The sequence below is a fragment of the Pituophis catenifer genome, unplaced genomic scaffold, assembly GCF_029215685.1.
Source record: "Pituophis catenifer annectens isolate HBS135680 unplaced genomic scaffold, rPitCat1.0.hap2 SCAF_16, whole genome shotgun sequence".
Taxonomy (NCBI): domain Eukaryota; kingdom Metazoa; phylum Chordata; class Lepidosauria; order Squamata; family Colubridae; genus Pituophis; species Pituophis catenifer.
In genome coordinates this window covers 11110897-11136358 of record NW_027256896.1, presented here as the reverse complement: position 1 = coordinate 11136358, position 25462 = coordinate 11110897, and the positions used below count along the sequence as shown (strand labels likewise).

Below are 25462 nucleotides of genomic sequence, written 5' to 3'. Positions count from 1 at the left end.
CGCAGCGAAAACGAAAGTGAAAGCTTCCTTAGCCTCCCCGACGCCGCTATGAAATCCGGCGGGGCGGCTCGGAAACGGCGGTCGCGGGCCGAAGAGGGCGACGCGGCCGTCAAGAAGATCTCCGGGCCCGGCGCCGGGTGGGTAGCCCCTTTGCCCGGTCCTTAGGCCTCTGGATAGGCCTGAGCCTCCGACCCAGTACCCTTGCCCGCGTGTCTTGGCGTTGCTAGGGGATACGGGGAGCTGACTGGGGAATTCTGGGAGTTGAAGTCCACGCATCTTCACGTTGCCAGGGTTGGAAACATTAAGTAGAAGAAAGAAACTTCAGAGTAGCTGGACAATGACAACCTGCAGATCTCCAGATCTAATCAACCCCCTTACTTTGCATAATCATAGATTATGATTAATAATCATAGACTGTAATATGATCATAGATTATTACTAATTCCCACAACACTTTCAAACCATTTACTAAGAACTCTATTACTATTATTCTTCTCATCCTTCCTATTACCTATCTCCTCCCACTTATGACTATAACCATGTTGCTTGCATGTTTACAATTTATATTATAAATATAATATATTTATTTAAAATTATAAATATGTATAAATATTGTTCTGTTTGTTTCCTAGTATGATTTGATTGCTTATTAGTAACCTATGACTATTACTAAGTGTTGTATCTTATGATTCATGATGAAAGTATGAGAGCATGCGTACCAAAGACAAATTCCTTGTGTGTCCAATCACACTTGGCCAATAAAGAATTCTATTCTTCTCTTCTCTTCTCTTCTCTTCTCTTCTCTTCTCTTCTCTTCTCTTCTCTTCTCTTCCCTATTCTATTCTATTCTATTCTATTCTTGAAGGAGGTGCAGTTGTTTGTGCAAAAGATATTAAGCAAAAATTAAGCGAGCTTGAATGTTATTTTGTAAACAATAGGTACTTTTCTAGGTGTTAAGGCCTACAAAAACCCTGTTTGGTCTTACCTTTTCATAGAAAGCCCATGAACATGAAGGACTATGGAGATTCTCCATCATCCAGGTCATGGGTTGTCCAAAGGTGCTTTTTCAAGAGGCAACTGGACTTTCTGGTTTTTCTTTGAAGGTGTTTCGCTTCTCATCCAAGAAGCTTCTTAAGCTCTGACTGGGTGGTGGGGAATGGAAGGATTTATACTCCTTGCAGACAGCTGGTCATTAGCATTCTTTTAGCGGGTCACCTGGAGGTTTACCTGTGTCATCAGGGTCACCTGAGTGTTGCAAATGGGTGTGGAGCCTTCTTGGAACTATTGAAAGATAGTGTTGTAGATTGGAGATAGATGATGTTGTATCCCCCCCCACCCCTTTATTGAGAGAAGGCTGTTCAATTTTGACATAGATGGCCTCTTAGACCCCTCTTTCAAACCAGTGATCCTCTTTGTCCAAAATATGGACTTTGTTGTCTTCAAAAGACCCTCTGAAAGGATGCAAATGACCAGCTTTCTGCAAGGAATATAAATCCTTCCATTCCCCACCATCCAGTCAGAGCTGAAGAAGCTTCTTGGATGAGGAGCGAAAAACGTCTTCAAAGAAAAATCAGAAACTTCATGTTGCTTCATGAACATGAAGGTTTCGAAAGGATATTTTTGACCACTATGGATTGTGTATAATGTAGCAAATATAATTTGCCAAGATGGAAAATATTTGTAGGTCAAGGTAGGGTTGTTTCCTTGGTGTGCCAAAGTTTGCTTGTCTTCTGCAGGGGTTTCAGGCCTGATCATGAGAAAGAGAAGTAGCCATGGTGGCAAATATTTGTAGCTCCGGTGTGGGATGAGAGTGATGGTTCGTTTTCCGAGCTTGTGGGTTGCTTTCCGAACATTTCATTACCAGGCTCAGTAATATCTTCAGCGGAGTTTAGGGGAGTTTATAAACAGAAGAATATACAATGACATTCCCTAAACCAGGGGTGAAATCCAGCAGGTTCTGACAGGTTCTGGAGAACTGGTAGTGGAAATTTTGAGTAGTTCAGAGAACCGGAGCAGAAATTTTGAGTAGTTCAGAGAACTGGCAAATGCCACCTTTGGCTGTCCTCAGAGTGGGGTGGGAATGGAGATTTTGCAATATCCTTCCCCCAGGAGTGGGGAGGGAATGGAGATTTTGCAGTATCCTTCCCCTGCCATGCCCACCAAGCCACACCCACCAAGCCACACCATGCCCTCCAAGCCACGCCCACAGAACCTTAGTAAAAAAAAATGTGGAATTCACCACTGCCCTAAACTCCACTGAAGATGTTACCTATCCTGGTAATGAAACATTTGGAAATCAACTCACAAGCTCAGATAATGAACCTTCATCCCCCAAAGAGAAATAGACTTAGAGAACACGTAATTTGTGGTTATTTCAAATTTGTAAAGAACCTTGGGACATTTTTTTAAAAAGTGGGTGTCATTATACCCTTCCCCTTTTTTTTTCTGTTATATGGACTTCTCTTTTCTCCACCCTAATAAAGTTTGGTAGTTAAAGACTACTAGGGAGTTCACTGCGGTACTCAGCCTGTATATATATTAAAATTTACTTTCTTTCTGGGCACGTACAGCTTTTTGGTATGCATCATGATTTGACCTTCCTTTTTCTTTCTCGGTGACTTTTTCCAGGATGGTCAATTTTTGTCCACAGTGTGGACAGAAAGTCGAGGAAATGTTTCACTTCTGTCCGGCTTGCGGAGGACGGCTCCCGGTTCAAGAAGACGAGCCAATGCAGATCACCCCGTCTCCTTCTCTGAAAGGTGTGTGAAATTCATCAACAAACATATGGTTCGTTGAAGGCTGAGAAATCTCGCTGGCCTACAAATCGGCTAAGAGGAGGTCATTCCCCCTTCCTCTGGAGATGCTCATCGTGGACATCGTGGCGCAAATTACTTAGTACAAGTAGTCCTCAACTTACAACCACCATTGAGCCCAGAATTTCCATTGCTAAACAAGGTAGTTGTTAAGTCAGTCATGCCCCATTTTATGACCTTTTTTGCCACACTTGTTAAGTGAACCATTGTAGTTAAGGGAATCATGGCAGTTGTTAAGCAAATCTGGCATTGACTTTGCTTGTTGAAAAAGTCACAAATTGTGATCATATGACCCTGGGACAGTGCAACTGTCATAAATACATGCCAGTTGCCATGCCTGCAAATTATGATCATGTAACTCTGAGGATACAGCAACTGTTGTGTGAAAACTGATCATAAGTCACTCTTTTCTTGTAATTGTGACTAGTAACGGTCATTCAACGAATGGTTGTAAGTCGAATTGTAACTTCAGATGGTCACTAAATGAATGCTTGTAAGCTGAGGATTACCTGTACCTTTCTTTGCGGGATAAAACCATGATATAAGCAGTGTCCTTGTGGCTTGTAAGGAATGCTGGTTCAATTGATGGCCAAAGAGCCCATCTGTGGTTCGTTTACTTGGCGAAGGGCCAATCAATAACTATTGCTTGAGCAAAGCAGTAGCAATAGCACTTAGACTTATATACCGCTTCACAGTGCTTTACAGCCTTCTCTAAGTGGTTTACAGAGTCAGCCTCTGGCCCCCCAACAATCTGGGCCCTCATTTTACCGACCTCGGAAGGATGGAAGGCTGAGTCAACCTTGAGCCGGTCAGAATCGAACTGTTGGCAGTGGGTAGAGTCAGCCAGCAATACTGGATGGATGGATGGATTGTTAAAATAGCAGGTGTACAAGTAATGCTGTTCAGGTGTCCTTAGCATGATCTGTAGCACCTAGGCCCCTGCTTGCCTATTAACCCAAGCTGCAGCATGCTTCTAGGTACTGTTTTAACCGCTGTGCATCTAATCATAGTTTCTCTGTAGGGTCTGCTTTTCTTATCAAAATAACAGAGTTGGAAGGGACCCTTCTTGTTGCTTGTATCCTTAAGATTTATATTGACTGTTTCCCTATGACTATCATTAAGCGTTGTACCTTATGATTCTTGACGAATGTATCTTGTCTTTTATGTACACCGAGAGCGTATGCACCCAAGACAAATTCCTTGTGTGTCCAATCACACTTGGCCAATAAAAAAATGCTATTCTATTCTATTATTCTATTCTATTCTATTCTATTCTATTCTATTCTATTCTATTCTATTCTATTTCCATTCCCATTCCCATTCCCATTCCCATTCCCATTCTCTGTTCTGTTCTGTTCTGTTCTGTTCTGTTCTGTAATGTTCTGTTCTATTCTATTCTATTCTATTCTATTCTATTCTATTCTATTCTATTCTATTTCCATTCCCATTCCCATTCCCATTCCCATTCCCATTCCCATTCTATTCTATTCTATTCTATTCTATTCTATTCTATTCTATTCTATTCTATTCTATTCTATTCTATTTCCATTCCCATTCCCATTCCCATTCCCATTCCCATTCCCATTCCCATTCTCTGTTCTGTAATGTTCTGTTCTGTTCTGTAATGTTCTGTTCTATTCTATTCTATTCTATTCTATTCTATTCTATTCTATTCTATTTCTATTCCCATTCCCATTCCCATTCCCATTCTCTGTTCTGTAATGTTCTGTTCTGTTCTGTAATGTTCTATTCTATTCTATTCTATTCTATTCTATTCTATTCTATTCTATTCTATTCTATTCTATTCTATTCTATTCTATTCTATTCTATTCTATTCTATTCTATTCTATTCTTCTAGTACAACCCCTGGTGAAGCAGCGGACCATATACCATGTCTGACAAATGGTTGTCCAGTCTCTTCTTAAAAACCTCCAATATTGGAGCACCCACAACTTCTGAAGGCAAGCCGCTCCACTGATTAATTGTTCTCACTGTCAGAACATTTCTCCTTAGTTCCAGCTTTCTTCTCTCCTTGATGAGTTTCCACCCGTTGCTTCTTGTCCTGCCCTCAGGTGCTTTGGAGAATAGCTTGACTCCTTCTTCTTTATGGCAACCCCTGAGATATTGGAACACTGCTATCATGTCTCCCCTAGTCCTTCTTTTCATTAAACTAGACATACCCAATTCCTGCAACCGTTCTTCATGTATTTAGCCTCCAGCCCTCTAATCATCTTTGTTGCTCTTTTATTTGAGGGGCTGCCACAGAGAGGAGAGGGGTCAACCTATTTTTCAAAGCACCCAAAGGCCAGACAAGGAATAATGGATGGAAACTGATCAAGGAGAGATTCAACCTGGAAATGAGAAATTTTCTGACAGTGAGAGCAATCAACCCATGGAACAGAAGTTGCCTTCAGAAGTTGTGGGAGCTTCATCACTGGAGGCTTTCAAGAAGAGACTGGACTGCCATCTGTCAGAACTGGTGTAGGGTCTCTTGCTTGGGCGGGGGGTTGGACTAGAAGACCTCCAAGGTCCCTTCCAACTCTGTTAATCGGTCCCATTCTCTACCCATAGCTGCTCAAGCATACTGCATTTTTCTGGTTTGGGTGAACTTAGCGGTGAACATTTTGGCTGCTCCAACAGCGTCTTCTCCTATTCTTGCTCAGAATTAAACCAGGACATCCAGGTTGAGCTGCCGCCATTGCCTGACAAGAAAAAGGTGCAGATAGTTTTTCCGAAAAAGGAAATGTCTTCAACCTCTGTTAAAGCTTCTCCCCAGAGCTCAACAGCATACTTTTCTCCAAAGGCAAAAGGTAAGGATTTATGGACATGGTCAGGATTAGCGATGCTAATTAGACGTGAGTGTTGAAGCTAATAGCGATGGCTGGATCGCAAATGCCAATGTTAAGCTTATTTGTTGCTGCTCAACCTTGGCAACTTGAAGAGGTGTGGACTTCAACTCCCAGAATTCCCCAGCCAGCATGGCTGGGGAATTCTGGGAGTTGAAGTTCACACCTCTTCAAGCTTCCAAAATGGAGGGACACTAATCTTATCCCTTGACTTTTGTAGCCTGCACTTATTACAGGGGTTCCCAAGTGAGGGGGAACTCACTTAACCAATGTTTCACGTAGCAACATAAATGTTGGGCTCCATTGTGGTCATAACTCGAGTGGTGCAGCGGCCTAGAGCTGGAGCTCTCGCGTCACAATCAGGAGGCTGTGAGTTCGATCCTAGGTAGCGGCAGATATTTCTCTCTCTGGGCACAATGAGAATATATCTGCTGCGAACTCTGCATTGGCAACAGGAAGGGCATCCGGGCAGTAAATACTCAGCTCCATTCAGTTGCCCGGACTCCACCCCCAGTAAGGGATTACGGGGTCATTAAAAGACAAAATTGTGGTCATAACTCGAGGGCTACCTGTCCTCCACCCTTCTGCTGGAGAACATGACGGGTGGGGAAATCCTGGATCTCCTCAAGATCTTTTGGGTGGGTTTTGGTGAATAGAAGCGCATCTGCTCTTGATGCCCAGTCAAAATCATCATCTCTCCTTGTGAAGGAAAGACGGCTTTCCGATCACCAAAGAAGGAAAGATGTCCTTGCGTAAAACCTCTGCCAGATGGTGAAATCTTGACAGACCTGAACAATAAACAGTGGATGCTAATGAAGCTTCTGAGCCAGTCGGATCGTGGGCTGATCTATGAAGGTATTCAGGAGGATCACCCATTTGTGGGGCGGGGGAGAAAACCTGCAGCTTGGTGCTCTATATTTTTCTGAAGGTGAACCTGTTGTGAAAATGATAGGATTTCCCTCCCTGAGTTTGGAGTCTTATTTAATCAAGAAAAACCTTAAAATAAACTGAAGGAGTAGTAGGCTGAAATATTGTCAATATTTCCATTTTTCTCAAACTGTTAAGCTCTGTCAGATCCCACACATTTAAGGGCCTATAAATGTACCTCTCTTGCATTCCCTACCAATTTGTCATTTTATTTTATTTTTTTTCACAGCAAGATTAACGTCTGAACGCTCACCAAAGCACAAATACACCCTCAAACTGGTGAGTTCAAATCTCTGGGGTTAGATATAAGGTACCGTAACTGGATTTTCAGCTTGCAAAAGATAGGGTTGCTCGCATTTGTGTTTTATTACTGTCATCGACCAATCTTTTATACACATCTAAAATTTAAAACGAGACAAGAAAATTGAGTACCACAGAAAAGGAAAGGATCTGGTGGTTAAGGCACCAGGCTAGAAAGAGGAGAGTTGTAGTCCTGTCTTAGGCATGAAAGCTAGCTGGGTAACTTTAGGCCAGTCACGGGGAGACTGGGAGTTCTAGTCCTGTCTTAGGCATGAAAGCTAGCTGGGTAACTTTAGGCCAATCATGGGGAGACTGGGAGTTCTAGTCCTGTTTTAGGCATGAAAGCTAGCTGGGTAACTTTAGGCCAGTCACGGGGAGACTGGGAGTTCTAGTCCTGTTTTAGGCATGAAAGCTAGCTGGGTAACTTTAGGCCAATCACGGGGAGACTGGGAGTTCTAGTCCTGTTTTAGGCATGAAAGCTAGCTGGGTGACTTTGGCCCAGTCCTCCTCTCTTATCCCAACACACTTCACAGGGTCATTATTGTGGGGAAAATAGGAAGAGAAAGGTATGTTAGGTATGTTTGCCTCCTTGAGTTATTTGTAAGAATAATAAAGTTGGGATACATACATACATACATATATATACATATATGTATATATGTGTGTGTGTGTATATATATATATATATGTACATTATGTGTATGTGTATCTTATCTATATCTAACAGATATATAGGTAGATAAGAGATTAGAGAGATATATCTAATCTATATATCTATATCTCTATCTAATCTATATATCTCTATCTATCTATATCTAATCTGTCTGTCTATCTATTTGTCTGTCTGTCTGTCTGTCTTCATCCAAGAACTTCAATGCTACCTGTTATCTTTCTTTTCTCAGGCTGCCAAAGAGGGAAAGCTGTTTAACGAACAGAACTTTCTACAGCGAGCCGCCAAGAAAGTCACAGGTAAAAGCAAACGTTGGAGGAGTCCCTCACCCCTTTATAAGTGGGGACTTGGGGACACAAACACAGGACACCATCCTCAAACTTCTCCTGGCCCGCTGTGAAATCTCTAATCTCTTCTTGTTCTGCTTCCAATGTGGGGCAGTTTGGGGGTGGGGAGGGGTGTCTTGTCAGCACAAGCTGTGCTACCTCTCTCTTTGGTTCCACTGTCCCATTTGATCTCTCCCTGCAGTGGAGAAATGGAAGAAGCAATATTTAATGCCGTTCCTGGGGATACCTGAATGTGTTGGTTTTGGCGTCCATGGGAATAGCTACAGGTGAGTCCCAGCGATAAGAGAGTTTGATCTCTGTCCTCCTCCCGTTTCACACCAATCCTGGGCATCTTCCACTTTGTGACGCACGACTGAAGCCATTCTTCTGTTGCCGTCCCTTGCACGGCCTGTGATTTGAATAGATCCAGGTGGTTCTTCAACCATTCTCATTTTGTATTTAGCGAAAGTTTGTATTTTGCTTTTTAGCAATAGCAATAGCACTTATATAGCGTTTCACAGTGCTTTTACAGCCCTCGCTAAGCGGTTTACAGAGTCAGCATATTTGCCCCCCAACAATCTGGCTCCTCATTTTACCCACCTCAGAAGGATGGAAGGCTGAGTCAACCTTGAGCCAGTCTGTTTGCATTTCCAGCACATTGATGGGATATTGGGAAACATCTTAGCCAGCCTTGCTGGTAGCTGATGGCTACCTATAGAACATTTTGTACATATTTTCTTTATAGGTTACAGACATAGTCAGTTTGTAACTTTTGTTCCATAATTTCTCCCATTTATCCAATTCAATGTTATGTCCAAATTTTTTTGCCCAAATCATCGTGTTTTCTTTAACTACCTCCTCTTCCATTTTATATCTTAATAAATAATTATAATTTTTTTTATCAATTTATCTTCTGTGCCTTGAAGAATTTTATCTAATTCGTGTATTTCTTTTTGAAATCCATATTGTATTAAATCTGTCTTATATCTAGATTGTATTTGCATGTAAGGCCACCAATCAATGTCTGTACCCTGTTCTTTTAATTCAAAGAAAATTTATATAAGATGTTCTACAGGTGGCACCTTCCACCAGCGAGATTGGCAAAAATGTTTAGAAATTTATCACCAAAGTGTTGGAAATGCAACCATGAATTAGGCACATACTATCATATGTGGTGGTTACGTAAAAAAGCACAGGAGTATTGGCGGAAGATTTATTTATGGTTAGTGGAAATAATTGGAGAAGAAATAGAATATAAACCAGAACTATTCCTATTGGGAATAATAAATGGAAAATACAGTAAAGGGGTAACTTGCTTAATAATACATATTAGAACAGCAGCAAGAATGAGTTTTGCCAAAAATTGGAAAAATAAGGAAACTCCTCTAGAAGATGAAGTGATCAAAAATTTTTTGACATGTGCAGAAATGGATAGATTAACCTTGGAACTGAAAAATAAAGGCGAGTCAGAATACCACGAGATATGGAACAAATTGTATCAATGGTTGGAATAGAGAATAAGAAGGTCGAAAAACAAGAACTGGCTAGAATTCATAAAATGGAGAATTAAAGTTACGTATGTAACTACAATAGAATGATAATGGATAAAACAAATCTATAAGTAATATAGACAGAAGAAGGATGTCTTTAGATATGTAAATACTGAACAGACTAATTGTATATAAGTAGTAAGGTATATATGATACTTACTCTTTCATTTAGTATGTATGGCAAAAAGAATACCAGGACGCTTACACCGTGTCCATTGTTTTAATATGTGTGTAATAAAACTTTAATAATAATAATATTTTTTTAAAAAAACACATTTTCTGAGAATCGCTAGGGAGGAGCCTTCTTATCTATCTTTCTCCCACCAAATTATCTTAGCTTCATGCTCTTTGACCTCAGAAAGGCAGCCCCTCCCACCTGGGAATCCATGCTACATTCCACCACACTAGCCTCCCTAATTCCTGGTGGTTTTTAACCAGCAGATGGCCAAGGATAGATGCACACTGTGATGGGCAGCCCGATTCACACATTCAACGCCATCTCCTTTGATTGGCAGGTTCCTTGTCTTTCCCGAATTGGGTCGATCTCTTCAGTCAATCCTGGACGACAACAAAAACAAGATGACGGAGAAAGCTGTTTTGCAGCTTGCAGTCAGGCTGGTATGGGATGCCAGGAAGGCACAGGGTGGGGAAGGGATTTCTCTTGATGGGCAGAAGGGATGGCCTTAAAGGAGTGGAAGAGCTTTTACTAAGGCAACGATCAGATAAAAGAAACCCGAGTCCCGGGCAGAATGGTAATCTGAGAAAGCATCTCAAACAGGATCCTGCCTAATTCCAATAAGTATAAAGCGGTGGGGAGGCGAATTGAGATTTCCAAGATACTGTTAAAAACTGACTCTACTGTCCCAAAGGTGCTTTTTCAAGAGGCAATTGGACTTCCTTTGAATGGTGCCATGGCCTAGAAGTGGAGCTCTTGCCTCACAATCAGGAGGCTGTGGTTCGATCCTAGGTAGAGGCAGATATTTCTCTTTCTGGGCACGATGAGAATATATCTGCTGAACAAAACTCCGCATTGGTGACAGGAAGGGCATCCGGCCAGTAAACACTCAGCTCCGTTCAGTTGCCCAGACTCCACCCGACAAGGGATTATGGCAGGGGTGGGCTTGAAAAATTTTAGCAAGGGGTTCTCTGCCTGGTTGCTGGGTGGGCGTGGTCATGGTGGGCGTGGCCTAGTTGGCCTCCTGAACCACGGGGGGGGGGGGTGTTTTTGCTTTCCCTGGGCTCCAGAGGCTTTCCCCGAGCCTCCAGGAAGGCAAAAACAGCCTCCCCAGGCTCTGGAGACCCTCCAGAGGCTGGAATGGGCCCGTTTCCAGCCTTCCCAAACTTCCGGTAGGCCCGTTTTTTCGCCCTCCCTGACCCTCCATGCAAGCCCTGTACTTACCTGCATCCAAAACAGGCTGTGTGGGGACTCCTGGGAGGGGTGGGCGGGGCCAGCCAGGAGTGGGATTTGTGGGTTCTCCGAACTGCACAGAATCTTAGCTAGAGGTTCTCCCAAACCCTTGCGAACCCCCAGCAGCCCACTCCTGGATTATGGGGTCGTTAGAAGATGAATTGGACTTCCTTTGTTTTTTCCTTGAAGACATTTCACTTCTCATCCAAGAAGCTTCTTCAAATCTTCTCGGATAAGAAGATTCTTGCTTGAGAAGCGTAACGTCCTCAAGAAAAAAAATAAAGGAAGTCCAGTTGCCTCTTGAAAAAACACCCTGATTGATTGATTGATTGATTGATTGATTGATTGATTGATTCGATTTATATGCCACCCTTCTCCGGAGACTCAGGCTGGCTTACAATGCGTTAAGCAATAGTTTTCATACTTTTGTATATACCTGCTTAGTAGGACTTTCAAACCCCCCCCCCCAGCAGTGTTCTTTTTTATACAAAGTCAGCTTATTGCCCCCACAAACCGGGTCTTCATTTTACCTACCTTCGAAAGGATGGAAGGCTGAGTCAACCTTGAGCCTGGTGAGATTTGAACTTGCAGTAATTGCAGGCAGCTGGTGTTACTTAACAGTGCTTTAGTCTGCTGCGCCACCAAGGCTCTTTGGGACAACCACGACCTGGAGGATTGAGAATGGCTGCTGACATGCTGGAGATGGTTGGTTATATGAAAGATAAAAGCCTACTCCCACACCTTTTGTCGTCTTGGCTTTTAGCCTTTATTTAATTCTTAATTTTGATTGTTTTTATATTTATGTTTTTAATGGCACCTTAACCCACCCAGAGTCACTTTGGCTAGCGAGATGGGCGGCATATAAACTTCATTAATTAATAAGGCAAAGCTACCTCCTTCCGCCACCCCGTTACTTCCCACTGATGAAGACTGTTCGCACCAGCAGCAGTCCTGGAAAATGGGAATTTGCGTTGCTGACACTTCCCGTCTGCCTTTCTCTTTGCCTCTAGCTTGATGTTCTGGAGTACCTTCATGAAAACGAATATACTCACGGGGATCTGGCTGCTGAAAACATCTATGTGAATCCATCTGATCTTACTGTGGTAAGGCAGGGAGCAGGGGTCTCTAGGACAACTCGTCATGGCCAACTTGCCGCGGGACAAAAATTACATAATATCAAAGAAACGGTGAAATAGAATAAGTAAAGAACATAAAAGAAGGGACGAAAGAGCAATAGCACTTAGACTTATATATCGCTTCACAGTGCTTTACAGCCATCTGTAGGCGTTTTACAGAGTCAGCGTCTTGCCCACAATAATCTGGGTCCTCATTTTACCCACCTCGGAAGGATGGAAGGCTGAGTCAACCTTGAGCCTGTTAAGACTCGAACTGCCGGCAGCTGGCAGTCAGCAGAAGTAGCCTGCAGTACTGCACTCTAACCACTACGCCACCGTGGCTCATAAATGAAATGTGAATGACAAAATTAAAGTAATTTTTAAAATTATTTTAAATAAATTAAATCAAACGGTTGAATTGGCCTGCAGCGAGTTTTCCTGTCAGGAATTGGCTGCGGGGAATTGCCCCTGGTGAGCTGGGCACCGCAAGTTGGCCATGGTGAATTGGCAGCTGGGAGTTGGCCCATGCCAAGGACCAGAAGGCAGGAGAACAAGACAGGGCTTTTAATCAGGTTGTACAGGTAGTCCTCTACTTATGACTGGTCATCCTCCTGCATGCTTGGAGGGACAGGCCTCAGATCCAGCGAAAATGCTGGCAAAGTTAGCATTCAGAAGTGAAAATGCAGAAAACATTTTCCTCTACAGAGGAAAGAAACACTTAACGACTGTAATGGTGAAAGCTTGGATTATGGCTATTGAGAAAAGCGGTCACACGAGCACCTCACTTAAAAGACCACAGTGACTTAAAATCATAGTTCAGGGCTCAGTTGTGGTCCTAACTTGGCGACGACTTGTAGAGGACTTTGAAGAAAAGCTGCCGTTCAAAAGCAGCTTCGCTCAAAAGACGGGAGAGGGTGAGGAAGAAACTCAAGACTGACCCAGCTTGAGTCTTTTTGGCGCGAGGGATGGAGAAAGGCCGTCGAGGTTTTAAGACTCCATTGTTACAATTTCAACAGTAGAGTGTTAACATTCGTTTGTGGTGTCTGCTACTCACTTCACAACGGTCTCACAGCAACAGAAATTTGGGGCTCGGTTGTGGCCGTAAGTCGTACCTGTAGCATTTTTGAGGATCTTCTGCTTTTCTTCATGCTTATCCTCCAGGTTACTTTAGCAGATTTCAGCTTCGCCTTTCGATACAGCCCTGGGGGGAAACACGTGCCTCAGCGGGAATGCAGTCGGACCCCTCATGAAGGCACCTTGGAGTTCATCAGCCTGGACAGCCACAGGGGAGCTGGTGAGACCCTATTGCAAACGCACGTCTAGATTTGCCCACATCACCTCTCTTGGGAGAGGTGACAACCCGGAGCGTGGCACAAAGGCAACACAGCCAGAGAATAAGTATGAGTCCCTTTATTAGTTCCAACTTTGCCTCTCCCCGCCACCCCAATGTCCCTTTTACTCTCCGGTCTGGAGAAAAACTCCCACAAACCTGTACCAGTCTTTGGCTGAGAATTACTCCAGTCCAATCGTTATAAGCAGCAAACTATAAATCCAACAAGGCAAGTTAAAGTAATTAATCTGGCAGGGCAAGCAAGATAAGGAGTTCCAGAAGTGAAGTAGCAGGGCAGTAAATCAAGCCAGTTGGGAAGACGCCAGGAATTCAAAGAAAGCAGTTAACACAAGATGGGTATTTGTTCCCGACAACCGCCCCTCCCATTTGCCTCTCCTTTAAACTCCATCCCTAGGTGTGCCTTGTGAAAGGAATCGGGCCCCTTTCCTCCCAAACTCACATTGCTCTCTTCTCCGTTCTTCCCTGCGTGTCCTAGGATGAGGAGAGGGTGGGCCTTGGTCTTCTTCTGAACCCCTCTCTCCCTTGTTCTACCTCTCCCCTGCTCTGCCCAGCCTGACTTTGCCCTTCCCCAGTTTCCTCCACAGCCAACGGAGCCACTCTCTCGCTCACTGTCAGCTGTTCGTCTTCCATCTTAGAGTCCTATGAGGCATGACAGGAGAGTTGTGTTGGCTGCCAATTTGCATCCAGGTCCAATTCAGGGTCCTGGTTGTCACCTTGAAAGCCCTATATCACTGGCCTTTGTGGCTTGGCGGCCTGGTTGTGGGGTGGGGGAGAGAGGGAAACCAGGCCATGTGAGTGCACACACGCACACAGAGCTCCAGTCACCCAAGAGAGAAGAGAAGCCTTTTGGGGTGCGGTCTCTGCTCCTTCGGGCTTCTCCGTGCCAAAACCTTTTGCAAAGATCTGAAGCATCGCAAGATCGCTTCCTCAAAACCTTTTGTCTGTTTGCAAAAGCATTTGGCACAGAGAAGAGAAGCCTTTGGGGCACGGTCTTGTACTCCTTCAGACTCACTGAGGCTGCAGAAGTGGATCATGTGTCTTGTGCTTGCAGCCTCAGTCAATGCTCTGCTTTTGGAGAATTTGGAGTAGACGGCTTGGCGGTCCAGCTGGGGTTGGAGAGGGGAATTGGGCTGCGTAAGCGGTGGGCCAGCACACACACAAACACACAGCTCCATTCACACGAAAGTGTCAACTTGCAAAGCTTTCAAGTTGCCATGAGCAGGAGGGAGGGAGAACTGAAGTGAATTCCATACATTCTTCCTGACCGCAATCAGAAGGAGGGTGTTAGGTTTCACAGCCAGCCAAAGTGGTTAATTGGAGAATGTGATTTATGACATGGCCAGAGAGAAGGGGAGAGACAGGGTCATAGGGGAACGTAAATCTACGTAGGATCAGTCCTAACTGCATCCGAGTATTGCCGGAATGTTGCTCCTAATAAAATGACTATATTTCCTTTGAAGTTTGGATCATGGCTCATGAATTAATTAGGGCATCTTTCGGAAACTTGACAGAAAGAAGCCTTTGGGACAGTGGTAAAATCCAAATTTTTTTACTACCAGTTCTGTGGGCGTGGCTTGGTGGGCGTGGTGTGGCTTGATGGGCATGGCAGGGGAAGGATACTACAAAATCCCCATTCCCTCCCCACTCTGGGACCAGCCAGAGGGGGTATTTGCCAGTTCTCCGAACTACTCAAAATTTCCGCTACCGGTTCTCCAGAACCTGCTGGATTTCACCCCTGCTTTGGGATGCCTCTTGCACGAGTGGGGCTGCAAGCGTGCGTGTGCACCAACCCCTCACTCACGCAGCCTGGTTGTGAATTTGCCATGCTCAGTAGTGGGCCACAACCTACATGGCTTGGGGCCAGGTTATTTGAAGGGCCATCTTTCCCCAGTTATATCTACCGTGTTTCCCTGAAAAATACGACCTACCCCGAAATTAAGCCCTCGCTTGATTTTTACACGTGTACCCAATATAAGCCCTACCCCCCAAATAAACCCTAGTTAAGACCCCACCCACACCAGGGTGCACAGGTAAAAATCAAGCTAGGGTGAGGGTGGGGAGGGTGGAGCTGCCCTACCTACCAGGCCTCGCATACCCCGACACCTGCCTTGAAGCTCTGTTATCGGCTCCAGAGCCCTTTCCTGAAGGGCCTCTGATGGCAAAATGAGGCCCGGGGGTGGGGGGGGCACCACACGCATCAATCTGGAGCCTGTTTCTCGGTTGCAGAGCAGTGGTGGGTTCCTCCCGGTTCGGCCCAGTTCTGCCGAGCCGGTAGAGGTGACAATATGACGTCACCGAACCGGTTCTCTTTGTTCGGGAGCTGCCCCCCCCCCCCCGTGTTATTCTTACATTTTATTTGGCCCTGCCCCCAATCTCTTCGCTGCCTCCTGAGTCCCAGCTGATCGGCTAGAAGGAAAAAAACTGTTTAAACTCTTGCCGTGGGGCTTCAAAGGGCCGCCCTACAGCTGATCAGTGTTAAAAGGCAGTGTGGTGGTAGACCAGTGCGCTCGAAAAACAAATGGGTAGACCGGTGCCTCCAAAAACAAATGGTAGACCGGTGCCTCCAAAAACAAATGAGTAGACCAGTGCCTCCAAAAACAAATGGTAGACCGGTGCCTCCAAAAACAAATGGGTAGACCGGTGCCTCCAAAAACAAATGGTAGACCGGTGCCTCCAAAAACAAATGAGTAGACCGGTGCCTCCAAAAACAAATGGTAGACCAGTGCCTCCAAAAACAAATGAGTAGACCGGTGCCTCCAAAAACAAATGGTAGACCGGTGCCTCCAAAAACAAATGGTAGACCGGTGCCTCCAAAAACAAATGAGTAGACCAGTGCCTCCAAAAACAAATGAGTAGACCGGTGCCTCCAAAAATAAATAGGTAGACCGGAACGCTCCAAGAACAAATGGGTAGACCGGTACAGCTCTGCAAGCAGTTAAAAGCCTGGTAGACCAGTTCCTCTGCTAAATACTAAAGAATTGTCACATGACCATCAAACCACGCCCACAAAATAAGCCACGCCCACAGAACCGGTAGTAAAAAAAATTTAGAACCCACCTCTGCTGCAGAGGCCATTCCTGACAGCAAAACAGAGGCTGGGGGTGACTTGCGCAGGCGGCGACAAGCGGCCACAGAAGAAGTGGGCCGGCAGCGGGCTCCTGCTGGGTGGGGCTGTGGGTGCCACTGCTGCTAGGTGAGTCAGTGGAAGAAAGACCCTAAAAATACTTTCTAGCCTGGTGCCTTCACCACTGAGCCCTCTGTTAAAAACGGAAGCTTGCTGGTGACCGACTGTGCTACATCCCATCCTCCTTTCCGTGGGGGTGGGAAGTATGGAAATCTGCTTCCGGTATATTTCTTAATGGAGATCTGCTTGTTTGTTCCTTAAACAGCTCCGTCCCGTCGAAGCGACCTCGAATCCTTGGGTTACTGCCTGGTGAAATGGCTGTGTGGCGCCCTTCCTTGGTCTGCGGAGCTGACGGATCCCTGCGATGTCACAGAGGAAAAAGAGAAGTGCGTGCGCACACTTACAACTCTGGGCAAATGCTTGCTGTTAGGGGGGGAAAAAAGGCAAGGGATATTTTGGCTACCACCCAGCCAAGGCTGCGATGGGTACTGAGTGTTGATAACGAGGTCCTGTTTTTTCTGGTCCCACAAGTTCCCTATCTTTCCTCCCGGAGAGACAAAAAAACCCCAGTAGAAGAGAATGTCTGTAGATCAAGAGTTGAATTGTGTGCGATAGAAGGGAGTGGGGGAGAGGAGGAGGAGGAGCTGATTGTGGAGTCCTTGGTGCTCTCTGAGCTTGGTTGTCTATTTGTAGACGTTTCATTACCCAACTAGGTAACATCATCAGTGCTAGAAGAGAGTGGGATTTGCAGACAGGAGGAGGAGGAGGACGACGACTACGACGACTGTGGGGTCCTTGATGCTCTCTGAGCTTGATTGTTTCCTTGCAGACATTTCATTACCCAACTAGGCAACGTCATCAGTGCTAGAAGGAATGGGGTTTGCTCTTTGTTTACACAGAGTAATTTGCCCTGTCAGTGTTAGTGGGCCTGTTGTTTCCTCCTTGGTCGCTCCTTGGTTAGGCTGTTGTTTCCTGCTTGATTGTCTGATTCCAATAAACAGCGCATCTGTAGCTCAGGGTTGAACTGTAAAGTCCTTAATGCTCTCTTGAGTTTGTTTCAGTGGTGGGTTCCTCCCGGTTCGGCCCGGTTATCCCAAGCCAGTAGCGGTGACGATATGACATCACCGAACCGGTTCTGGGCCCTGCCCTGCGCACCCCCACCCCCTGCGTTATTCTTACCTTTTATTTGGCCCCACCCCCAATCTATTGCTGCCTCCTGAGTCCCAGCTGATGGCTAGAGGGAAAAAAAACTGTTTAAACTCTTGCCGTGGGGCTTCAAAGGGCCGCCCTACAGCTGATCACTGTTAAAAGAAAACAAATGAGTAGACCAGTGCCTGCAAAAATACATGAGTAGACCAGTGCCTGCAAAAATAAATGGGTAGATCAGTGCCTGCAAAAATAAATGGGTAGATCGGTACAGCTCTTCAAGCAGTTAAAAGCCTGGTAGACCAGTACTCCTGCTAAATCCTAAAGAATTGTCACATGACCATCAAGCCACACCCACAAAATAAGCCACGCCCACAGAACCAGTAGTAAAAAAATTTAGAACCCACCCCTGGTTTGTTTGTTTATGCAGATGTTTTATTATCCAACAACACAAGTACTACAAAGGGAGTGCTGTTTGCTGTCGGTTTATACACAAAAAAAACTAAACAAACAACTAACCAAGGAGCTATCAATGAGAAAACAACAATCCCACAAACAAGCTATTCTATACAGGTAGTCCTCGACTTACGACCACAATGGAGCCCAACATTTCTGTTGTTAAGCGAGGCATTTGTGAAGTGAATTTTGCCTCATTTTACGACTTTTCTGGCCCCAATTGTTAAGAGAATCGCTGCAGTTGATTAAGTTAGTAACTCAGTTGTTAAGAGTTTCCTTCCTTGACTTTGCTCAACAGAAGGTTACAAAAGTGGATCGCATGACCTTGGGACACAGCAACAGTCATAGAATAGAATAGAATAGAATAGAATAGAATAGAATAGAATAGAATAGAATAGAATAGAATAGAATAGAATAGAATAGAATAGAATAGAATAGAATCCTTTATTGGCCAAGTGTGATTGGACACACAAGGAATTTGGTGCAAATGCTCTCAGTGTACATAAAAGACAAGATAAATTCGTCAAGAATCATAAGGTACAACACTTAATGATAGTCATAGGGAACAAATAAGCAATAAGATCATGCTAGGAAACAATCAATTATAAATCGTAAGGTTAGAAGCAACAAGGTTACAGTCATACAGTCGTAAGTGGAAGGAGATGGGTGACAGGAACGATGAGAAGATTAATAGTACTGCAGACTTAGTAACTAGTTTGACAGAGTTGTGGGAATTATTTGTTTAGCAGAGTGATGGCATTCGGGGAAAAAATGTCCTTGTATCTAGTTGTTCCGTTGTGCAGTGCTCTATAGAGTCATTTTGAGAATAGAAGTTGAAACCGTTTATGTCCAGGATGTGAGGGGTCTGTAAATATTTTCTCAGCTCTTTTTGACTGGTGCAGTATACAGGTCCTCACTGGAAGGCAGGTTGGTAACCATTGTTTTGTCTGCAGTTCTAACTATCCTCCGGAATCTGCGTCTGTCTTGTTGGGTGGCAGAGCCAAACCAGACAGTTATAGGGGTGCAGATGACAGACTCAATAATTCCTCTGTAGAACTGGATCAGCAGCTTCTTGGGCAGTTTGAGCTTCCTGAGTTGGCGCAGAGTTGGAACCAGTTGCCAAGCACCTGAATTTTGATCACCTGATTATGGGGTTGCTGCAAAGGCCGTCACAGTGAGAAACGGTCGTAAGTCCCTTTTTTCAGTTCCGTCGCAACTCTGACCTGTCACTGTTGTAAATCGAGGACTACCCGAATGAACAGACAGCAAACCCCTCTCCCTTCTAGTACTGAAGATGTTAACTAGTCTGGTGCAAACAAAGAACCAAGCTTGGAGAACACCAAGGCCCCCCCACAAAAAAACCCTGCTCCCAAGAGATAAACGTTAAAGGAACGCCACTCGTACCGGATCATGCCGACCTTGTCTTTGGGACATTAACCTGGCCTTCAAAAGCAGGGTGGATTTGATTTGATTTAAATCAAATCGATTTAAATCACGATTTAAATCACAAGTAGAAAGTCTTGATTTAAATCAACTCGATTTAAATCCTAATTTTTTAAAGAGCAACAGTCATCTGTCCCGCAGCGACTCCTCCTCTGACCCGCTGTTGACTCACTGACGGCCCCAATATTGCAGAATATACAACCCAGGGGTGAAATGCTACCGGTTCGCACCGGTTTAGGCGAATCGGTAGTAAAAAAATGCTACCGGCTCCTCCGAACTGGTATTTCCGTCGATTAGCTGTGCCGCATGATTTATATTCGCTAGAAAGCAGGAAATCCTCATTTTTCCGCACGTTCGATGCATACTGTGCATGCATGGGTGCAAATAATCCTTGAGTTACAAACGTAACGGGGGTGTCATTCATGGTCAAAATTCACGAGAGTCACAAAACAGGTTGGTTGCACGACGACCTGATATTACAACCTCTTTTTTGCCATGGTGGTTAAATGAATTGGTATTGTTAAACAAACACCATGGTCATTAAGTTAGCCAGTGGTTCTCCAGGGGCACAGTTTTGCCAACATTCAGGTGTAAATAATGGTTTGGGGCAGAACCAATGATGGGCTGCTGGGGGTTCGCAGAGGTTCGGGAGAACCTATAGCTAAGATTCTGTGCAGTTCAGAGAACTCCCAAATCCCACTCCTGGCTGGCCTAGCCCTGCCCCACCCCTCCCAGGAGTCCCCACGCAGTTTTGGATGCAGGTAAGCGCAGGGTGCGCATGGAGGCTCGGAAGGGCGAAAAACAGGCCTACCAGAAGTTTGGGAAGTTCCAGAGAGCCTCCGGAGCCTGGGGAGGCCGTTTTCGCCCTCCCGGAGGCTCGAGAAAAATCTCCGGAGTCCAGGGAGGGCAAAAACCGCCCCTCCCCCCCCCACTGCCACGGTGCAGGAGGCTGACTAGGCCACACCCACGATTGCCACACCCACCCAGCAACCGGGGCAGCCCATTCCTGGGCAGAACCATTATCAAGGACAGTCGTAGGATTCCAGGATGCTGCAAACAGCAATAAATACAGTGAATATGTATTGTCAATGCACAATTCTCATCTCAGTTGTACTTCTCCTGTTTAAGGGATTCACGTTGATTGTCATTGCCGTTGTAGGTGCAAAGCGGATATTATCAAAAGTTCAAGACTGACCACTGGTTGGGGAGCCTTACCAGGTAAAGGCGGGTTGACTTGTTCTCATTTTAATATCCTAATTTTCACTTGAGGGTTTACTTCTTAGAGCAGTGTTTCTCAACCTTGGTAGCTTGAAGATGGGTGGACTTCAACTCCCAGAATCCCCCAGCCAGCGCTGCTGGCTGGGGGATTCTGGGAGTTGAAGTCCACCCATCTTCAAGCTACCAAGGTTGAGAAACACTGTCTTAAAGGGTTACTTGGTGGTGCAGTGGTTAGAGTGCAGTACTGCAGGCTACTTCTGCTGACTGCCGGCTGCCAGCAATTTAGCAGTTCGATCCTGACCAGCTCAAGGTTGACTCAGCCTTCCATCCTTCCAAGGTCGGTAAAATGAGGAGCCAGATTGTTGGGGGGCAATAGGCTGACTCTGTAACCGCTTAGAGAGGGCTGTAAAAGCACTGTGAAGCGGTATCTAAGTCTAAGTACTCTTGCTACCTCATGGTTGTTCTCACAACAGCTTTCCACATGACAGGTAGTCCTCAACTTGCGACCACAATTGAGCCCACAGTTTCTGTTGCTAAGCGAGACAGTTGTTAAGTGAGTTTTGCCCCTCTTTATGACCTGTCTTGCCACAGTTGTTAAGTGAATCACTGCAATTGTTAAGTTACAATGCAGTTGTTAAGCAAAACTGGCTTCCGCATTGACTTTACTTGTCCGAAGGTCGCAATGAATAGGGGATGACATGATCCCGGGACGTGCCAGTTGCCAAGCATCTGGATTCTTGATCATGGAAAAGCTGCAACTGCCGTAAGCATGAAAAAAACGATCGTAAGTCACTTTTTTCCCAGTGCTGTTGCAACTTTGAATGGTCACTAAACAAAGTGTTGTAAATTGAGGACTACCCACTATATATTTTCAATGAGAAATAATCCACTACGATTTTGCACAGCCCATTGTGACGGTATGGCTGGCTGGGGAATTCTGGGAGTTGAAGTCCATTCATCTGAAAGTTGCCAAGTTGGGGAAAAAAAAAAACATTGATCTAAGCCAGAAGTTGTGGCATCACAAATATTGCAATTGTTACTTAAGACAGAGCAGCTCTTTTCATTGTTGTTCACGGAGATCTGTTTGATTAACCGATCGATTGATTTTTAAAGAATCCATAAAGAAATACCTGCAGCAGGTCATGACTTTGGAATATGAAGAAAAACCAAACTACGAAGAACTGCGAATGTTCTTTACGAGCCCTCTTCAGCTGATGAGAGCATCGGCCTATGACTCCGTGGACCTCAGAGCAGCACCCTAGGTGAGCTGTGATTTCATTCTAGGCCCATACAAAGAGCATCATGGGCCCTCCTAGGTGGCAGATTTTTTTGTGTGTGTTGACAATATTACTTAAAAAGGAAAGAAAAACAAAAACAAAAGAAGACGCCCACTTCTGAGCTTGGCATAGCTGGAGATAACTGGAACAGATAGGTAAATTTTGGGGTGGTGTAGAAGGTGGATGGGTGGGTGGGTGGGTGGATGGTTGGATGGATAAGATGATATGGATAGACAGACAGACAGACAGAAAGAAGATGGATGTAGGTGGGTGGATGATGGGTGGATGGATAGATATGGATAGATGGGTTAGTTGATATATATATATAGAGAGGGGTAGGTGGATGGATAGATGGATGGATGATAGAGATAGACAGGTAGACAGACAGACATATTAGATAGATATATTAGATAGATATATTAGATAGATAGATGATAGATAGATAGATAGATAGATAGATAGATAGATAGATAGATAGATAGATGATGGATGGATGTAGGTGGATAGGTAGATGGATGGATGAGAGATAGATGATAGAGAAACAGGTAGGTGGATGGGTAGATGGATGGATGATAAGAGATAGACAGGTAGATAGACATATTAGGTAGGTATAATAGATAGATGATAGATAGATAGATAGATAGATAGATAGATAGATAGATAGATAGATAGATAGATAGATAGATGATAGATAGAGAAAGAGAGAGGTAGGTGGATGGGTAGATGGATGGATGATAGAGATAGGTAGACAGACAAGACAGACAGACAGACAGATAGATGTGGATGGATGAGATAGATAGATAGATAGATAGATAGATAGATAGATAGATAGATAGATAGATGTAGGTGGATAGTTGGATGGATGAGATAGATGATAGAGATGATAGAGAGAGGTAGGTGGATGGTTAGATGGATGGATGATAGTGATAGACAGGTAGACAGACAGACATATTAGACAGGTATATTAGAGAGATAGATTAGAGAGAGAGAGAGGTAGATGGATGAGATAGATAGATAGATAGATAGATAGATAGATAGATAGATAGATAGATAGATGATAGATAGATAGACAGATAGATAGATAAAGGTAGATGGATGGATGATAGAGATAGACAGGTAGACAGAGACATATTAGACAGGTATATTAGGTAGGTAGATAGATAAATGGATGGATGGATGGATGGAAGATGGTTGGAGGTAGGTGGATGGGTAAATGGATAAGATGGATGGATGGATGATAGAGGTAGGTGGATGGGTAAATGTATGGATGAGATAGATAGATAGATAGATAGATAGATAGATAGATAGATAGATAGATAGATAAAGGTAGATGGATGGATGATAGAGATAGACAGGTAGACAGAGACATATTAGACAGGTATATTAGGTAGGTAGATAGATAAATGGATGGATGGATGGATGGAAGATGGTTGGAGGTAGGTGGATGGGTAAATGGATAAGATGGATGGATGGATGATAGAGGTAGGTGGATGGGTAAATGTATGGATGAGATAGATAGATAGATAGATAGATAGATAGATAGATAGATAGATAGATAGATGGATGGATGGATGTAGGTGGATGGGTAGATGGATGGATGACAGAGATGGATGATGGACAGAAGACAGATAGACAGACAGGCTATCAAGGCACTTTACAGCTTCACCCAGCAGCTTACTTGCCGAATCGAAGCAGCCAGTTTTCATGCAAGATTCCGTCAACCTGCGAGGGGTGTAATGTGTAGTTCGACCCTTAGTGAGGGTAAAGAAGAACACCAGTGGAAATTGTGGCCCAAGAAGAGAAGAATGATAAACCTTTTTGCTCCTCTCACTTATCACACAGTTCATCCTTCACATACGCCTCTTTGCCCTTGTGTTGTGAGCAGTGATATTGAAAGCGATTAAAATTCACCAAGCACAGATTTTTGAGATCAGAAGCAGCTCATCCTGGGACCTTGTCCTATCTGGATAACAAGGTTTTGCCTTGTGCTGTGATGCATTTCTGCATCAAAATGGCTCCCCGCTTAGTTCAGACATATTTAGCGATTTCAGTAGTGCTGGTTTATCCTTTCATTAGCTGTTGTTTTCAGTAGCAGAGAGAATTTTGTCATTATTTAGCAGCTTCTCCCTTTACCCTGACAAACTTGTTTTTGGGTGTGTATTTCTCCCATTCCCCCACTCCCCTCTTTAAAGCTTTCCGAAAGCTGAATGTGAAGAGAAATGAAGAACAAGAAGGAATCATCTGGCTTTACAGGTCTTGAAAAATGCACTTAAGGGTCGAACTCACTGGAATATCTTCGCATTGGAACCATTGGCAACATAGATTGTGTGTGTTTGCTTGTTATCTCCGGTTTTTAACAGAGGGAAAGTAGTTTTCATGGAAATGTTTGTTAGGATTTTGCTGTGACCTATTGCAAGCTAAAGATTTACCCAGGGGCATAATTTAATTCAATGCATTCTAGCAAATCTTTCTTTGATAAATAATTACTTGCACATAATTTATAAAGGGCATTTATCAGCTGTCCAAATATTCAAATCAAACTCTGAACCTTTAAAAAAAAGGAGGGAAAGGGGAGAAAGATTGTAAATATTTTAATTTTGTTTTTAATCTTGCTTTTAGTGTCTTAAAAGTTCGTTTTATTCTACTGCATAAATATTTTATGATTTTTATTCCTAGCTTAAAAGATGTTTTGTCAGGCAGAAGGACTGAGAAAAAGTTTTTAATCTTTGAAACATATGCTTTGTTGATTTTTGTAGTAAAAAATTTGTACGGTGAGGTCCAAGTTTGTTTTGTGTGATTTTTGCGTGGCAGAAAAATCCAGCAATATTGAGCTCCTTTTGTAGGGAACATTCGAGATCAGCTCCTGATCTTTGTGGGAGATCACTACATTTTCCCCTGCTTTGGTCCATAATTATTATAAATTAATTTATATTAGAACAGATTCTCACTAACAGTTCTGTTCATTATAACAGATCTGGTACCAAGAATCTGATTGAAATGTCAGATGAAGTTAAAAATAAGACGCTTATTAACATAAACCCACATTTTGGGATCAGGTAAAAATCCATGTATTAATCTGTAATGTAGGAGCAACTTTCAATTGGAATTGAAATTGGGTCCAGTTGATGGGGAAAATGAACAAATTACGGTTTTGGAGTGCCATACTTTTAAGAAATCCTGCACTTCTAGCCAATGCAGCATCTTTCTAATAACTGTGAGCTCAATAGCAGTAACTTAGAGAGGGATCTTGGAGTCCTAGTGGACAATCGCTTAAATATGAGCCAGCCATGTGCAGCAGCTGCCAAAAAAGCCAACACAGTTCTGGGCTGCATTAACAAAGGGATAGAATCAAGATCACGTGAAATGTTAATACCGCTTTATAATGCCTTGGTAAGGCCACACTTGGAATCCTGCATCCAGTTTTGGTCGTCATGATATAAAAAAAGATGTGGAGACTCTAGAAAGAGTGTAGAGAACAACAAAGATGATTAG

The 25462-nt window shown here is 44.0% G+C and overlaps 1 protein-coding gene across 1 annotated transcript; it reads left to right on the top strand.

The window, feature by feature from the left end:
- Positions 1 to 24745, top strand: VRK3 (VRK serine/threonine kinase 3). The gene is made up of 14 exons (XM_070954977.1): positions 1 to 137; positions 2629 to 2759; positions 5477 to 5623; positions 6368 to 6514; positions 6816 to 6865; positions 7789 to 7855; positions 8085 to 8169; positions 9948 to 10050; positions 11851 to 11943; positions 13117 to 13249; positions 16696 to 16816; positions 20635 to 20693; positions 21807 to 21955; positions 24163 to 24745. Exons 1-13 carry the CDS (start codon positions 49 to 51, stop codon positions 21953 to 21955), a joined length of 1374 nt encoding a protein of 457 aa, XP_070811078.1. The 5' UTR covers positions 1 to 48; the 3' UTR covers positions 24163 to 24745.
- Positions 24746 to 25462: the final 717 nt, after the last annotated feature.

Bases quoted from the DNA above. Each gene is read 5' to 3' on its own strand.
- VRK3 (XM_070954977.1), top strand. From the start codon at position 49: ATGAAATCCGGCGGGGCGGCTCGGAAACGGCGGTCGCGGGCCGAAGAG. The intron at 138-2,628 runs GTGGGTAGCCCC...GACTTTTTCCAG, and splicing joins ATCTCCGGGCCCGGCGCCGG to GATGGTCAATTTTTGTCCAC. The intron at 5,624-6,367 runs GTAAGGATTTAT...CTCCTTGTGAAG, and splicing joins CTTTTCTCCAAAGGCAAAAG to GAAAGACGGCTTTCCGATCA.